General features: G+C 33.8%; 4 protein-coding genes across 5 annotated transcripts; all 4 read right to left on the reverse strand.

Moving 5' to 3' along the window:
• Positions 1-1405: 1405 nt before the first annotated feature.
• LOC110701984 (7-deoxyloganetic acid glucosyltransferase-like) lies at positions 1406-9376 on the reverse strand. 2 transcript variants are annotated; one of them, XM_021879611.1, is made up of 2 exons: positions 8640-9376; positions 1406-2622 (listed from the first exon to the last, which is right to left on the reverse strand). In XM_021879611.1, exons 1-2 carry the CDS (start codon positions 9190-9192, stop codon positions 1667-1669), a joined length of 1509 nt encoding a protein of 502 aa, XP_021735303.1. In that variant the 5' UTR covers positions 9193-9376; the 3' UTR covers positions 1406-1666. The 2 variants fall into 2 exon arrangements, with proteins under 2 accessions (XP_021735303.1, XP_021735302.1); XM_021879610.1 differs by lacking the exon at positions 8640-9376 and adding an exon at positions 3314-4872.
• Positions 6190-7166, reverse strand: LOC110701985 (7-deoxyloganetic acid glucosyltransferase-like). The gene has a single exon (XM_021879612.1). The coding sequence runs from the start codon at positions 6740-6742 to the stop codon at positions 6191-6193; it is 552 nt and encodes a 183-aa protein (XP_021735304.1). The 5' UTR covers positions 6743-7166; the 3' UTR covers position 6190.
• Positions 9377-11275: 1899 nt separating the features above from the next.
• On the reverse strand, positions 11276-12985 carry LOC110701988 (tropomyosin, smooth muscle/fibroblast CTM1-like). The gene has a single exon (XM_021879614.1). The coding sequence runs from the start codon at positions 12450-12452 to the stop codon at positions 11379-11381; it is 1074 nt and encodes a 357-aa protein (XP_021735306.1). The 5' UTR covers positions 12453-12985; the 3' UTR covers positions 11276-11378.
• Positions 12986-13090: 105 nt separating this feature from the next.
• On the reverse strand, positions 13091-17134 carry LOC110701987 (aspartate-semialdehyde dehydrogenase-like). Its single transcript, XM_021879613.1, has 7 exons — positions 16234-17134; positions 15363-15449; positions 15196-15240; positions 15009-15104; positions 14750-14851; positions 13464-13618; positions 13091-13357 (listed from the first exon to the last, which is right to left on the reverse strand). Exons 1-7 carry the CDS (start codon positions 16843-16845, stop codon positions 13276-13278), a joined length of 1179 nt encoding a protein of 392 aa, XP_021735305.1. The 5' UTR covers positions 16846-17134; the 3' UTR covers positions 13091-13275.
• Between the last annotated feature and the right edge of the window lie 68 nt (positions 17135-17202).

The raw sequence follows: 17202 nt of genomic DNA on the forward strand, positions 1-17202 counted from the left end.
CTTCTACATTCTACTTTTACTTGCTTGTTTCTTCTTTATAGGTTTTCATCATTCTATTTGCATGTCAATGTAGGAGAACTTTTTTAAATTTATACTACTATCTCTGTTTTGTAATAATGGCAATAGTAGTTATTGTGCAAAGTTTTATGAATTTTATAGGATAGACAATATAGGATGAATTGGTAGATATATATATTTACTTGTTAGGAGGATAGAGAAATAATAAAATAAAATAATACTCCGTAATAGATTTTACCGTTTAATTTAATTTTTTGGTTGTAATTTTCGTTTTGTTCATTGCTTTAGAGAAGGGAATAAGGTAGCTGACCGCTTAGCTAATTTGGGAGTGGTGCTTGAAGAGAGGATTGTTTTATTTCGATACACCTTCGATCGAAATAAAAAATCTTCATTTGGAGAGGTGACCACTTCCAGGCTAGTGAATTAGTTTGTTTTAATTCCGTTTTTTCTATTTTTGTATAAAAAAATTATTTTAAATCGGATGTAAAAAAAAAGTGTTGCGATAATTATGAAACAGAGAAAGTATAATAGTAGACACATTATTATTCTTATATTGTTTTAAGAAATTTATAGGCATGGGGTTGTATTGACGTGCTTTGATAGTGTACAAGTAGTACAACTGTACATAGTGTACATAGTACATATTTGTAAGTGGATTAGGCTTAGGCTAGACACAATCCATTCTGGTCCTCAAAGAGGCCATGCTTACTAACTGGATAGGGTCCGGTTTATGCACGATGTCACAGGCTACAATCTGCTTATATATGTATTATTTATTTTTATTAGAAATAGTGGGCCATTTGTTAATCTTATGTTGGATTTTTAGAATTACATACTTCATAATTTCGTATATATGTTCCGACTCATATACCTTTTGACATGGGTGGGAACATAGGGGACCGATTATAGCTTGCTTGGTACCACCCCTAATTAATGTTCGATATATTTTTATAAAATTTAATAGCAATATTATTTTATACCAAGTACGAACTATATTAATTTTGAAAATAAGTTAATTTCAAATCAAAGTGTTTCTCATGTCAATGTAGAGACAAGAGTGGGCTTAGTCCATCTCTAGGAGCCCAAATTCCACTTAGCCATGTTGATCTAACCAAAGACCAATCTTAGGAGTTATTGTATGTTAGTTTACGAAACTAGAGTTGTCAATTGGTACTATTGTATGAGTTCATACTACCACGTCTTAAAAGTTAGACTCATTTACTACTATTAGTGTATTCATGTTATTGAAGTTTTCTAAAAATAAGCTCAATATATACTATTTGCAATCTCAAAAAAACTAAAATAATTACAGTAGTTAAATTATCAAAAAGATAACAATAAAAAAATTAGAAAAAAAATTACTTTTAATTTACAGGTCAACATACACTGCATGATAACTTCGTCTCAGCCAACTCATTCCAACAAAAATATTGCCTTTGATATAACATCCATCCTTTATTATGAAGTTACAAGTAACGTACACTTGTTTTTTATCATCTTGTAGGCAAAATTGAAGTACATCACACATTAAAAGAAAGATTGAATACATAAAAGCTAATTATGAAATTATGAGCAAATTTTAAGCAACTTCTACATTGATGAACTTGCTTAATTAGTTTGCTGTTATTCAGTCTTGGAGAGCATTGTTTTATATAGAAAATCTCATGGACACAATGTCATCTATTAAATGATTCAAACTATTATAGGAAGATCCATCTTCAGCCACAGCTTGGGCAGCTAACTTAGCCATTTTATCAGCCCTTTTCGAAAACTCGTCTCTACGAGTCTCCATAAGTTCTTTGATCAACTCTTCTACCACAACTCTAGTACAATTATCCTTATTCATGTCTAGTCCAATCTTCCAAACCTCGCTTACAACCCTACTATTTACTTGTTGATCGACGTAGAATGGCCAACAAATCATTGGCACACCCTCAACAATACTCTCTAAAGTCGAGTTCCAACCACAATGTGTTAAAAACCCACCAATTGCACCATGTGCTAAGACCTCTTCTTGTGGTGCCCAACTTACAATACACCCTCTTTTCTTTGTACCCTCTACTAAATCATCAGGAATCATCTCTAAGTCATCCTGACTCGTGTCTTCGTCCTTGTTGATTATTGATCCAGGCCTTCTAACCCATAGAAACCTAGACTTGCTATTAATCAAACCATGCCAAATCTCCATGAGTTGGTCCTTTGTCATGGATGCAAGGCTTCCAATGCTCACGAAAAGGACCGATTTTGGGGGTTGAGCATCAAGCCATGCTAAACAACTTCTATCTTCTTGCCATAAACTATTTGAAATAGATTTGGTTGTTTCTTGTTGGATCCTAGACTTAAGGTTTAAGTGAAGGGGTCCAATGTTGTATAGATTAGGACATAATGCTCGAATGTGAGCAAAATAGTCGCCTTCAAGTTCATCAAAGGTGTTCAATATATGCCCTTGAGCTTTTGGAAATTCTTGAGCTTCCTTAAGTACTAGTTGGATAACAGGGTTGTTGGGATCATAAGCATGGCAGAAGCTCGGAAGATCTCGGCGCCTTAGGTAAGTTTCCATTCCCGGTACACTTGTTATTGATGCATCTAAGCCTTCTTCATCATCTACATATATACAAGTGAAATTGAAAAAATAGTCAAGTGATTGTTAATTTGACAAAGTATCCATCTAATAAGGAAGAAAATAATAAGTTTATCAACTTTGAGATCTTATGTTATAAATGCGTATACATAACTTGATTCACATTAGAGAAGAGAATATATATGTTGTAACAACCATCTCACTTAGGATAAAGATCAAATCTAATTGACTTATTTTATCTGAATTTAGCTGCATTTAATTGAAATTAACCAAAATTTATGAACGTACTTTACATCATTTGTTCCTAATTATTCGTAACAGGTTGACTTTTAAGTTTAAACATTGTTAGATTTAAAGATGAAACCCCAGTTAATCAATTTGATAAACAAAATTTGTTTATCAAATGACAAAATGATAAATAAAACAACATAAATACTTAGTTATCATGATATTTTCGTAAATATATCAATAACAGTGGGAACCATATTTAATAAAAAGTTGATTTATTTACAATTTTTCCATTTGATAAACAAATTTAGTTTATCATATTGATAAACTTGAATTTAATGTAGTTTTATTTTATGAAAATCTCTTTATATACGTACGTTCTTAATAAAAAAAAAAGTAAATAAAAATATATGTTAATGAACATAAAAGTTAAAGTGTTGCAATTAATCAGAAAGAAACAAGTAAAAGTTAGAATAATGAACAAACCTTGGAAAGGAAGGTCAACAACCTTAAGCAAATTAGGAATACAAAAGTAAGTCCAAAGGCAACAAGGACTACAAGTATCAAAATAAACAAGAGGCACCCTCAACTCTTTAGCAACATCCACCATGCACCCATACAACCCTTCTGCAATAATACAACTCACCGGTTTCTTCATCTCATCTTCGGCCGACCCGAAACCCAACACCTCCCTGAGCCGGCTACCCTCAGCTTGGGCTTGAGCCTCTAGGGACATAGTCAACAAGGAAACATTACGAGGGTTCTCATCGGGTCCAAACCCATCATGGACCGTCTCAAAGCGAAAGCGAGGCCTATAGTCATGTGCTAGGCGGGCAGCCGTGTTAGAGTGGAGTAGTAGGCGGCGGTGGATGAAATCGGTGGTGACGAAGGTGACGGAGACGGTGGCGGGGCTGAGGGAGAGGATGAGATTGGCTAGTTTGAGCATACAGTTGATTGGACCTTGGATTGGTAATGGAAAGATCACTACATGGGGTGATATTGTTGTGATATTATTACTATGAGTAATACTTTTTGTTAGATGATCTTCCATTTTTAAGAAATTTATTAGTTGATGTGTTGAGTTTGAACTCTTTATATTGCCTAGCTTAGCTACGTACCTAAACAATGTGTTAGTTAGTTTGGTGAACTTTTAAAAATAGTAGGGTTTAGTATAATATAAAGCTGTGATTAAGTAGAGAAAATCATAATTATTGTAATCTTGACTAAACATTGTTTAATGAATACAATATAGCATAATACTCTATGTATGACATAATGATATGAAATGAAAATTATAAATTTTCTGTCGTTCTTCATACTAATGTAATTATTGTTAGACTCGATCTATTAATTAACTTGTTTTTATTTCCTCAATCAAATCTTTGTCAATCCAATAAATAACTACAAACAAATTGTTACATTATTGTATGGGGAGATACCGATAACTTGTAAAATGCCGATATTTATTGGTTCACAGGCTAAACGGGTACGGGCCGGGTTTTTAGTCATAAAACTCATATTGGTAAGATCCCATAACGGCATAGATATCGGCCTCTTGAACATTAGCACGTGGCGTCAATTAATCAACACTTGGCATATATAAAGTGGTTTGCATGGCATACAACAACTTGACAGTTGAAGTCATTATAAATAGGTGAGCTTATCCTAATTAAAAGGTAGCATTTATTTTCTCCTCTATCTCCTTCTTTCTCTCTCTTCATATATCATCTCTTCTTTCTCTTAAAACAGTTTCTAACTTTACCATCAAAGTGGTCCCCGGATTCACCCTGAGGTTAGCTAATCCTCATTTCATGTGTAGGTGCTTAGCTGGACGGTAGGGTCTTCACGGACCTCGGATATGGGCTGTCGAATCTCAACAAGAACAATTATCAAATCGTCCTAGTTTAATATGCATGCTTAATTAATCCTAAGAAGATCGATTTAATAATGTGAGAACACATGTTTTAATTCGTTATACACTAGTTAGTGTTACATGACTTACATCTAAATAATCCTCTCTTACAAATGATTTTTATTTATTTATTAAAAAAAGGAAATTTTTTAAATTACCACCAAAATATGTATCAATTTTAAAAATAACCACCCGTTTAATTTTTTATTTTATTTTACCACCTCTTAAATTAAAAAACTACTCAGATTACCACCCGTTGCAAAATTCTGGTGGATTTCTTGCATGTGGACCTACCCAATGGCTAATAACGGCTATGTCTAAGCATTACAATCAACCATGTCTTAATTCTACCTCCCCTTTAAACCAGTTTATTAATTACAAGACAACCTAAATGAAAACAAGTAAAAAACCAAGAGCTTGTTATCTGAATTGCCACTACTACTGATCATCTTCTTCCTGTTACCACTAAGAGTCATTAGGTGGGGCCCACATAAGAGAAATCCACCAGAATTTTGAAATGGGTGATAATCTGAGTAATTTTTGAATTTAAGGGGTGGTAAAATAAAAATAAAAATTTAACAGGTGATTATTTTGAAAATGAATACATTTTTGGATGGTAATTTAAAAATAATTAACCTTAAAAAAAAAACACTAATCATAATCCACAAACTTTGTGAAGTTTACTTCGAGATCATGGTCCATATAATTATATAAATATATGCCTAGTTGCCTACTATTGAGATATAACAAAACATATAATTTGGAGTAATTCCTTCGGTGTATGAAGGATAAGACCGAAGCCTCTTGACTCTTGGGACTTGATAGACATTAAAAGTTTCATCAAGATGTGTGCCCAATATCAAATAAAGAACACCAATATTGTATAAAGGTGGCGCACATAGAATTGAAGGAGGATTATTGAAAGCTAAAGAATATGTGTTTTAAGGTAAACTTTTATGAACCCCAATATCTAATCTAAACCATGATACCATGTTAAAGGACCAAAATCAACTTAAACTTCAAATTGGTGGTAAGAGCTAGTTATAAGGTATATAAACCTATGGGTGGTATAACAGGAAAAAAAAATTACAAAAAATCACCTTTCTGTAGATATAATTTACTTATGATTTTTTCCATAAGCTAATGTTTATGTTGTAACATGTAAGTACAAAGTCTTAGACCCTGTTCAGTTTACCTTAAAATAATATTCTAATAAAAATAATTTCAGTTCAGTAAAAATAAGTTAAGTTCATTTCAGTAAAAATAACTTCATTTCAGTAAAAATTAGTAACTCTAAAGAAGAAATATAATAGAAAATTAGTAAAAATTATATAATTTAAGTTTAGTAAAAACAATTTTAAATAAGGTAAAGGAAACATGGTCTTACAGTAATTAAAAGTGGCATTTAACAAGCAATAGTAGGAAGATGATGAGAATTAGATCAAATATCTCTAACCTTGGAAAGGAAGTTGAGCAGCTTGAATCATGTTAGGTATACAAAAGAAAGTCCAAAGGCAACAAGGACTAATAGTCTCAAAATAAACAAGAGGCACTCTCAACTCTTTAGCAACATCAACCATGCACCCATAAAACGCTTCTGCTATAACACATGTAACCGGTTTCTTTAAACCAGCTTCGGCCGACCCGAAAGCCAGCACCTTCCTGAGCCGGCTACCCTCAGCCTGAGCCTGACCCTCTAGAGCCATGGTCAAGTCAGGAAGCTCACGGGGATTGTCATCTGGTCCAAGTCCATCAGGGACTGTCTCGAATCGAAAGCGAGGCTCATAGTCATGTTCTAGGCGGGCAGCCGTGTTAGAGTGAAGGAGTAGGCGGCGGCGGGTGTAGTTTGTGGTGAGGAAGGTGACGGAGACGGTGGCGGGGCTTAAGGAGAGGATGAGATCGGCTAGTTTGAGCGTACAATTGATTGGACCTTGGATTGGTAAAGGGAAGATTACTACATGAGGATGATGTTGAGTATGTTTTGTTAGATGATCATCTTCCATTTCTAGGAAATGTAGTTGTTGTCTAATTTTGCTTTAGTTTGTTTCTAAACTCTATATATCACCAAGTATATTGTTAAAACTCATTGTAGTCCATTTTTGAGTGTCCCACATTGATAAAAGATGTCAGGTAGAGGAGTTACTCCTATTATTACTAATTGGTTTTAGTATGGAAGTTCCTAAGCCTAGTTTGTTGTAGCCCAAACTCTTCGGATCTCCTCCTAAATTAAAAAAACGGAGGTAGTATAATGAAAAAATTGCTACTTCTAAAGTAAGAATTACTCAACCTGTAGTAGTTTTAGTTTTTGGGTTAATTAGGATGATATACTATCGAACAAAATTTGATACCAACAAACACTTCTTTTGTGTTTTTTAAGAGATTAATGAGAATTTGGAGTATTATAAAATTTTAAAAGAAAGATAATGATGTTAAATAAAAACTACTCCTTATTGTAAAGTTATAAATGTGAGGAAAGATTTTACCGAAAAAAAGGGTGAGGAAATAAATAATAAAAAAAATGCATAGTGAATTTAGATCGAGATCATAAGAAAAAGGAATATAATAATATTAAAATTTAACTTTTTGTCAACAATGAAAATAGAACACTTAAAAAAACTCGGCCACATTTGGTATGTAATATTTTTTTAAAAAAAAAATTGAGCAAGTTAGGCAAAAAGACTTGCGTGGACCTGGTCCACAATAACATATTATTGTGGACCCGATATTTATACATACGCAATTGATGTTATATTAAATATAGTGACCCTTATTTTTAACACAGTAACCATATTTTTAAGGTAGTAACCTTTATTAAAACTTGTACAACATTTAATATTATTGTGAACTTGAATACAACGTTATAACCCTAATTTTAACATAGTGACCTTTATTTTTCATATTGACCAATATATAAAATATTTCATTAAAAAATTTAACCTCTTATAGCCTATATATTACCAAAATAACTTTTATTTTAACATAGTGACCTAATTTTTATTATAGTGACTTTTTTTTTTAATTAATAAAACAATTATAGTTTCTCTAATATTAGTGGTCCACAATAAATTAGTGTGAACCAGGTTCATTTAAGAATTTGTACAAGTTAGGAAGAGAGGTCATGAGATTAGTTAACACGAGAGAATAAACTAATTTTCTTTTAATTTTAACCAATCAACTTTATGTTGCTTTTTGTAATACGAAGTAATTCATAAGTTATTAGATCCATGTGCAGAGGAACACAAGTGGATGCTAAAATAAGTATAAAATTATGCTAAGAAATCGCGGAAATCGCATCCATTGACTAAATTATTTTAAAGGAGTAGGATCATATTCCATAAATGACAAGTTGATATAAATTAATGATTATTTGTTTATCACACAATTATTGAACAAGTAAACCAAATATCGAAAACTAAGAAATTTTGTCGGTAGTGTGTATACTTTGGCCTTTTTCCATGCCCCAACTAAAATATACTAGAAGTATCCAATATTTGCAAATTTGCAATCATCATCATGTGTATCTACTTGATAATTTCATACTAGTGCAATGTAAGAGGTTGAGGTGATAGAGCAGTGATATCATTTCATCTCATATCCTTAATATTTTGGGATTAAATTTCATGAGACTTATTTAAGGGATTTCCTAAATCTCCCCCCTCCCCTCTCCAAATCCGCCCTTTTCTTGATTTATGTATTGAATTATTCTCTCTCACATGAAAGTTCACTGGACTAGAAGCTTGAATGCATCCCCATACCAGCTGTGAAATATTTCACTTGAAAGTAGGGGATGAATGAGGTTTGAACCTAATTGTGAGTGATATTTATGTCACGTTGACTCTAATGCCATGTCAAAAAAAAAAAAAAAAAAAAAAAGTTAGGTGTAAAATTAGAAAAGCTAACCTTGGAAAGGGAGGTCACGAGCTCGAACCATGTTAGGAACACAAAGATAAGTCCAAAGACCACAAGGGCTAATAGTTTCAATATAAACAAGAGGCACCCTCAACTCTTTGGCTACATCCACCATGCACCCATAAAACCCATCTGCTAAAACACACGTAACTGGTGTCATCAACTCCGGTTCGGCCGATCCGTGACCCAACACCGCCCTCAGCTTGCTCCCTTCCTCTTGTGCCTGCCTCTCTAACGCAATGGTCGATTCAACAAGCTTGAGTGCCCCTTGGGCATCCCCATCATCATGTTCCACCAACCCATCCGAAACCGTTTCAAACCGGAAGTTAGGGTAGGAGTGGACTAGTCGGGCAGCCGCGTTAGAGTGGCGAACAAGGCGGTTGTGGATGGAGGTGGTGGTGAGGAAGGTGACCGAGACGGTGGCTCGGCTTAAGGAGAGGATGAGGTGGGCTAGTTTAAGCATACAATTAACGGGGCCTTGGATTGGTAATGGAAAGATCACTACATGTGGTGTGGTAGTCTTTTTTGTTACAAAATCTTCCATTTTTAATGAAAGTGTATGAGTAATGTATGGTATAGAGGTGTTTGATTAGGCTATAATATATCGCTTTAGATTATAATTACAATGTTTGTCTAAAATTAGCTATATATTTGGTTATGGTTAATGGAATGAGTTGAATATATTAGGTTCAAAGGATTCTAGTCTTTTACGGAGTAATATTTTAACTAGTTTGTGGCTTTGGATTTTATTTAAATACAAAATGAAAAAATTATCTTAATTTTAGTTTAAAATAAAATTTTAAAAAAGGAAAAGAAAATATATGGGTATAGAAACAGAGATGAATTATTATACTTGTAAATGTTACTTTGTCTAATTACTAATATGGTATTGCATCTAGAAAATTAGCATCTAAGGAATCAATAACCATAAGTATGTGATTAATTTCTTATAAATTAAATTGTAATCAATAAATTAAATTGTAATCATATTGAAGGAATTTTGACACATCACGTTAGTATGTTGTGACATTGTGCTTTAATAATATTATAGATTATAGATTTTGATTGTTTATTACTTTAGATTCATTAAAAAAAAAATTAGGCCAGGGTTCCTAACAAGTAGAATACGTTATCAATCCGCATCTTTTTGACTAAATATAATTATAGATTACAAAAACTTTTGTATACATCCGGTTTACATTAATATTAGTGTACATTGAGCACTATAGGGGTAACTTTAAGCCAATTTAGGGTAACTTTTTGCCTTTTTTTGGGTAACTTTGAACATAATATGATTTTTTTTATAAATCGAACAAGAAAAGTTTTATAAGGGTGATAAAATTACTTTCAATCACTAATAATTGAATTTTAGTCATTTAAAATGTGATTCTTTACCAATAAAATGTAGATTATTTTTATTTGTATTGGGTTACTTTTATACATATTAGGGTAACTTTTATTCATTTTAAGGGTAATTTTTTATCACTTTAAAAGAGATTTAAAATAGATGTACAATAATTTATACACCCGATTTTTTTTAAAGTTTGTGTATAGATTCAAATAATGTTTGGATGATTGTATTTTTTACCAAATGTTGGAGAAATTGTTCTTATCTAACTAGAAAGTAATTTTAGAATATCCCCACCACAAATCTAAAAACAAATGGGAATCTTAAGGTCCCCCCAACTAAATTGACAAAACATAAAATATGATAAATATATGGCAACTTGATCTTGTTTGTCAATAAATAATTGATTAAATTTTAGCGTAGTTAAAATAAATCGACCAGCCAGAATTTTTTGACTAACTTATTATTATAATACAACTGGTTTGACTTACTAGTTGCATTAGATGTTTTAACTATTTTTTATAATAGAACTTTGCTAATTAATTTACTAATAAATTTTGCTTAAACTCGTGGTTGCTTTGAATGTGTTTGTATGCTTGGGTGCGTTTTCACAAAATCTTGTACTTTTAGGACCTATTCTCTTCAGCTTATTTTTAGTTCAGTTCAGTTCGGTTCAGTTTTAAATTTTCTTCTCTCATAAAATATTCAGTTCAGTTCATTTCAGTTAATAATCAGAACAGGCCCTTAGCAGATTCTTCTAACTTAACTGCATGAATAGCTCGTACACATCTTACAAAAAATTGAGTTGGACAACTTTTCCAAATCAGCTTATTAAACGAACTCCAATATATAATTTAAATAACGGTAATGAAGGGTAGCATATAAGCATTTAAATCTTTCCATTTTTAATACTCCGTATTAAGTTGAGAATTTATCGACAATTCACGAGTAAATCGGTGTAATAAATGCTTATTTATTGTTAATTTTTTCCAATAAGGGCGGCATATATCTTTTTCTTGTAAATAATTTATTTTTAAAACACCAAAAGTAGTTGACTTTGTGGTCAAACTAAAACTAAATTAACCGTTAATAATTATTATGGAATTGAGGAAGTATTATTCATTTCTTGAGAAGAATTACTTGCATTTTTTAGCGTACTACATATAAAAGAGAGTATACTACATACAATTGATAAAGATGGTTCTGTTTATAAGATATATAGATGCAGTATACAACTGCATCTTTTTTATTCATTTGATTTTGCTTCAAATTTATTCACTAAAAAGAAAGATCATTGTGTAAATTTAAAATAAAAAGGGTTCACAACCAAAGTTTTTTAATGAGCAATTAAACAAATTATGAACACCCATATCAAGTGATAATTAATCATCAAGTCGAACTTCTTCATGATCAATTGTTATAGACATCGGTTTGTTGTTTATAACAATGTGATCATTATCATCAGTCTTAGGAAGAACCCAACTCGAAGTGTCAAATTCGTCTCCCTTCAAACAAAGATAATCATACACTTCCTTCAGTTCTTCTTCCATATGTTCGAGTTTTGTCTTGCAAGAGTTATACTGATGCTTCAGCTCCTGCACATCGTTTTCAGACGATTTCAACATCATCTTGGTTGCTTGCAGCTCATTGTTGGTTGCAGAGAGTTGCTCTTGGACCTTTCGTAACTCTTCTTCTGCATCTCTACTTTCGTTTTCATTGGTAAAAACTTGATCCTCAAGCTCTATTACCTTTCGAGTTGAGGATTCTAGTTCACTTCTAGTAGATTCTAACTCGGTTTTCATACAATAAATTTCATCTTGTATCCTACGTATATCATTTACCATGTCCTCATTTTCCTTCTTACAGGAGTAAATCTGAATTTCGAGTTGTTCTACCTTTTCATTCGAGGATTTCAGTTCATTCTTGGTAGACTGTAACTCTGACTCAAATTCTGTAATCTGAACCTGAACATGTTGATACTTTGTTTCCACAGCTTCATTTTCCTTCTTACAACTGCTAATTTCTTCCTCGAGCTCTGCTACCTTCTTCTTGGAAATCTCTAATTGATTTGTTGCAGACTGCAACTCAGAAGTCGTTGAAGAAAGCTGATCCTGTACTTTTCGCAATTCCACTTCTATGTTTTGGCTTTGATTGTTGTACACAGAAAGTTGATCTTGGAGCTCGTTGAATTCTTTCTTAGACACTTCTAACTCAGCCTTGTTAGACTTTAATTCAGACTCAGTAAAAGAGAGTTGATCACATACCTTATGCAATTTCATTTCCATGTCTTTCTGAACTTTTTCACATGTCGAAAGCTGTTCTCTGAGTTCCTCTGCTTCCCTCTTCGAGGCATCCAAACTAACGTTTGTGAAAGATGTCTCGATCTTAATACAAGAAATCTGTCTCTCAAGCTCGGTTATCCTTTCCTCGATTGCAGTAGATTGTTCTGCTCCCATGTTTAACTGTTGGATAATATTTTGGTGATAGAGATATGAAATAGATGTACAGGTAGAACAAAGTGAAATGAATTTATTTATACATCGATGAGCTCTTAATTAACAACAATTAATCGTAGTACCAAATACCAATTATAAAGAACAGTTTACCCTCATAATAATCTATACCTCGCTTGTGCGTGCATTGATTCATTTATGTTTCTCATATAGAATATTCTTGACAAAAGCAAAGAATAAGTTTGTAGCTTCTGACAGAAAAAATAGTAGCAGGCAATGCAGAGAATAACTTGCGCTTCAGGTAGGATGCTAGAATAATACACATAATACATCCGTAATTAGTTGACACATTATCTCAACGTCTAATAATCGACATCTTAACAATATGACATGATATTACATAATACAATTTCAAACAATAGTTGTGAGTCTTGCGACACTTGTAATATTACAGCATAATTTAAATAACAATGCGTTAGAAAACTGAATCACGAATAGTTACTATTTTTAGGAAAGGAAAACTTTTTTCATAAATCCTAAAATTATGAATAGAAGGCTGGATTTCAATATACTAGAATTTGGGAAACCGATTACCCGGTATGAGATGTTACCTGATACTTGGGGTAAAAAAGAATAGATAGTCATACACAAGAGACGTCTTATTTCACCTCAATAAGCCAAGTAATCCAATCAGTTGTAAAGATCAGCATAATACAGGTAGCTAATTGCAAAATTTTCTCAGAAAATTGGGGGCACCAAATATACCCCAGCACAAAGAAAAAAAATATGAAAAAACAAAATCAGAAATAGAAACAAATCTACAAGTCTATAACAGCATCTCGGCAATCTGGACAGCATTAAGTGCTGCTCCCTTGCGTATTTGGTCACCACATACAAAAATGTCCAACCTGCAAAAATCACCACTCTTAGGTCTCTTACTTACTATATTAAAATACGTAGTATTAAATATGACATGTAGAAAGCCAAGGGTAGATTAATAAGAGAGGCTCATACCCATTATCTCCATCTAGAGAGACATCACGCCTTATCCTGCCAACAGCAACAGCATCCTTGTTGGAAACTTCCAAGGGGGTGGGAAAGTGATTTGATGCACGATCATCTATTACCACCACGCCAGGAGCGCTCTCTAAAATCTCTCTAGCTGTGTCCTAATTAATATTCAGTGAAGGAGTAGATCAATTAGAGGTTTCATATTAAATAAAATAAAAAGACGAATAAAGATCATTGTAGATGTCCAAAATAAGAATAAAAGGAGTATACACTTTTTATTTCATAAAATAAAATATTAATTTGTAAACAGTTGTGTTGAGTCTTTTATCATCTACAAAAATGCACCTCATGCTCTGACTAAGTCAGGGAGGTAGTCGGAACTCTAGCATCCAAAGGTGCTGAATTAGATATTTTATGTCACAGTACAACGGTAAAAAAGAAGTCCTAAAGGGAGACCAGGGACAATAGTACTGCTACACATAAGCTATTAGCACATCATCTTTGTAAGAGAACAAGTAACCAACAATTTAGGGCATTTTTCCAGCGAGAATGATGAACATGTCCCCAAACATACTATAGTTTCATAATTCCATATATAGGAACTCAATGGTAAACTAGTAGTAAAGCCTTGCGGGGCCTGTAAACTTAACCAATGCAAATGGAACATGGCGCTATTATAATGCAGAGTGCTCTTAAAGGCATATGTTTATCTTGCTTCTACATGATAGGGTTAATTGGCATACCTTCCCTCTCCCTAAGCAAATCCAAGGCCAAATCGGCTGACAGTGCAAAGTCAAACTACTTTAAAGCTCAAGTCATCCAAAAGGTTTCTACTCTAAGATGTCTGCTGTGAAACTGACTGACTGTGAGAATAAGAATAACTGACATCAATACTCATTGATTGAAAATCTTATTCTACCTTGGCAGATTACTTAAGATCATTGTCAGTAATAAGAATAACTAGTTTAAGTAATCCCTCTTCGAGCTGCTTTAAGCTACCTTGACAGATTACTTAAACCCCACCCAAAACATATTCCTTCAAAACAATTCCCTCAGAGGCCCATGTCAGTAATCATTATTGATTGAAGTACTTCTGAACCAACAAGCAACAATCCTCACTCAAACATAAGTTCTTTGCCAAGTATTTCCATTACAAAGGCACATCAACAAATCCGTTCTGACATTCACATTTGTAATTACAAGAAGATTTTTTCACAAATGACAAATCTCATGGAAACAGAAAAGAGTGGGTCAGTGACAATCAGATCATAAAAAAATGAAGTATGTACCTCGTCAAGGGGGGTCTCAAATTGAAGGTTTACACTCTCGGCATGAGCACGCATAACAGGGACCCTAATACATGTAGCAGTAACCCTGACAGTAATATCATCCTACAGAATAAAAAGAGCAAGGTTATAAAAATGTTTCATGGCAAAAAAATACTCAAAAACATCCGAGTACATGAAGAGCAATAAACCAGAACCACAACAACAAAAACCGACACTAAGGTACGATAATTAATCAATAGATAGCCCTTCATATGCTTACCCAAATTTTCCTGGTTTCCTTTACTAATTTCATTTCCTCTTCATTGTATCCATTTGAAAGAATTGGTGCATTGTGGGAGAACAAATTAAAAGCATACTGCATAAAAGAAAATGATAATCACAACAAATGGTGAAAAGAGAAGAGAGTTAAAAGCATAATCAAGAAAGCCACATAGAAAAATATATACCTGCTGACTAAAGATGTTGCAAGTTGGAGGCTTGCCTTCCAAAACCTTCACATAGAAAAATGTAATATTGGATAAATTCATGGGTCAAAAGAAAAATTGCTTTCAATTCTAATGGATATACTAGAGATGGAAAATTAATAAACATTGAAACATGAATTACAATAAACCTCACGAGTTTGCAGCTCAAGCTCTTCCATCGCAGCAGCACCAGCACCACTAGCAGCCTGGTATGTACTAACAACCATGCGAGTAACCTGCAAAACACACAACATAGATTGATTAATAAGATTTGAAGGAAGTAAAGCAGAGAGGAAAAAAAAGCGATTTCAGATGTGCATTATTAAAAACTCAAGTAGGAAACTAGTTATATAGGTATCTTATTAATCAAGGTTCAAAGGCTCAAATTTTTCAACAACCAACTACAGTTGCTACCTGTCATACAAATTGCTACATTATTACTGCTAAACACTAGCCCTTTAGTTATATCCCAAGTATCAAACTTTTCTCAACTCTAAATTGCAAAAACGGTTTTATTGCCATTAGCATACCACTTGCTTAGGCCCCTACAAATTAGCAACCCCTTTTCCAAATCAACATTGCAAAAAAAGTTCTATTACTATTAGCATATCATTGCTAAGATCACGACACTTATCGATCGAATAAAATTGCAAACCTTTAATGACAATGTAACATCTCTGCTCTAACTTTATAACAACCAATACCATACCATCAAAACAGAACACAAACAACAGTGTATAAACATCAATATATATCCTAATTCCAATTTGTTCAAGCAGCATTATATCCTAAAATCCAACTTCAAAACAAAATTTCATCTTTTATTATCTTTTTACCCAATTGCTGTAAAGTTTCTTAAACTTCTGCCCATTTACAACCAATAATCAATCAATCAATCCAAAACAAACCCAATTCAACATTTACCAAGAACAGCAAACCCTTTTAAGATCATCCACTACAAATCACAAAATTACAAGAAATCAAACAAATTAAACAGAGATTAATAGAAGAATCCTAAACCTTGGCACGGCGATGAAGAGGAGTAGCAGCCATTAAACAAATAATAGTAGAACAATTAGGATTAGCAATCAAAGCACCCTTTCCAGAACCAAGCTTAATATGAGACATAGCTTGAGGGTTAACTTCAGGAATAACAAGAGGAACATCATCAACCATTCGAAAAGCGGAGCTATTATCAACAACAATGGTACCCTTTTCAACAGCCAAAGGTCCAAACTGCTTACTAATGGAACCACCAGCACTGAACAGAGCAATGTCAATCCCATCAAAGCTATCTTCATCGAGCTCTTCGACGATATAAGTTCGGCCTTCGAAGGTCATCTCCTTGCCGGCGGAGCGTTTGCTGGCGAGGAGTTTGAGGGAGCGGTAAGGGAAGTCGCGATCGGAGAGGACGGAGAGGAATTCTTGGCCGACGGCGCCGGTGACTCCGACGACGGCGAGGGAGGGGCCGTCGTCGCGGAGGGACATGCGGATGGCGGAGGAGGATGGGGTGCTGGTGCGGGGGAGAGGGAGGAGGGTGCGGCGGAGGGAGGTGGTTGAGGTGGTGGTGGTGGTGCCGGAGAGGAAGGGGGAGTGGAGTTTTCCGGCGGCGAGATTCATGGCGGCGGACATTGTGAGAAACGCGGCGGAAGGTGGTGGGGGTTTAGGAGAGAGAAAGTGGAAGTGGAGGAAGTGTTTAGGGCTTTTGAAAGGGAAAATGATATGAAATGAAATGGGATTTTGTTGGATTTTAAAAAAAAATTATTATAGGAAAAAAAAAAAAATTATAGAGGATTTTATTTGTTTTTCTTATTAAGGAAAGGACAATTGCTTGAGGTTTTGGAGGATGGGAGTTTAAATGTTGACTTGGAAACAAATGTGGTATTTTAGAATGAGGATGGACAAGTTGAATTCTTACCATTGGAGGTGCAAACAAGTTACTAGACTCGAGTTTTAGCCTGTGCAAGTAAGTTTTGATAGAATGTACTT

This window comes from Chenopodium quinoa, unplaced genomic scaffold, assembly GCF_001683475.1.
Source record: "Chenopodium quinoa cultivar QQ74 unplaced genomic scaffold, ASM168347v1, whole genome shotgun sequence".
NCBI lineage: Eukaryota > Viridiplantae > Streptophyta > Magnoliopsida > Caryophyllales > Amaranthaceae > Chenopodium > Chenopodium quinoa.

Excerpts from the sequence above, each read along its gene's own strand:
- LOC110701984 (XM_021879610.1), bottom strand. The coding sequence starts at position 3,878 with ATGGAAGATCATCTAACAAAAAGTATTACTCATAGTAATAATATCACA. Across the intron at positions 2,623-3,313 it reads TGTTGACCTTCCTTTCCAAG|ATGATGAAGAAGGCTTAGAT; the intron begins GTTTGTTCATTA and ends GTATATATGTAG.
- LOC110701988 (XM_021879614.1), bottom strand. The coding sequence starts at position 12,452 with ATGGGAGCAGAACAATCTACTGCAATCGAGGAAAGGATAACCGAGCTT.
- LOC110701987 (XM_021879613.1), bottom strand. The coding sequence starts at position 16,845 with ATGTCCGCCGCCATGAATCTCGCCGCCGGAAAACTCCACTCCCCCTTC. Across the intron at positions 14,852-15,008 it reads AGGAAACCAGGAAAATTTGG|GATGATATTACTGTCAGGGT; the intron begins GTAAGCATATGA and ends TTTATTCTGTAG. Across the intron at positions 13,358-13,463 it reads TCTCTAGATGGAGATAATGG|GTTGGACATTTTTGTATGTG; the intron begins GTATGAGCCTCT and ends TGATTTTTGCAG.
- LOC110701985 (XM_021879612.1), bottom strand. The coding sequence starts at position 6,742 with ATGGAAGATGATCATCTAACAAAACATACTCAACATCATCCTCATGTA.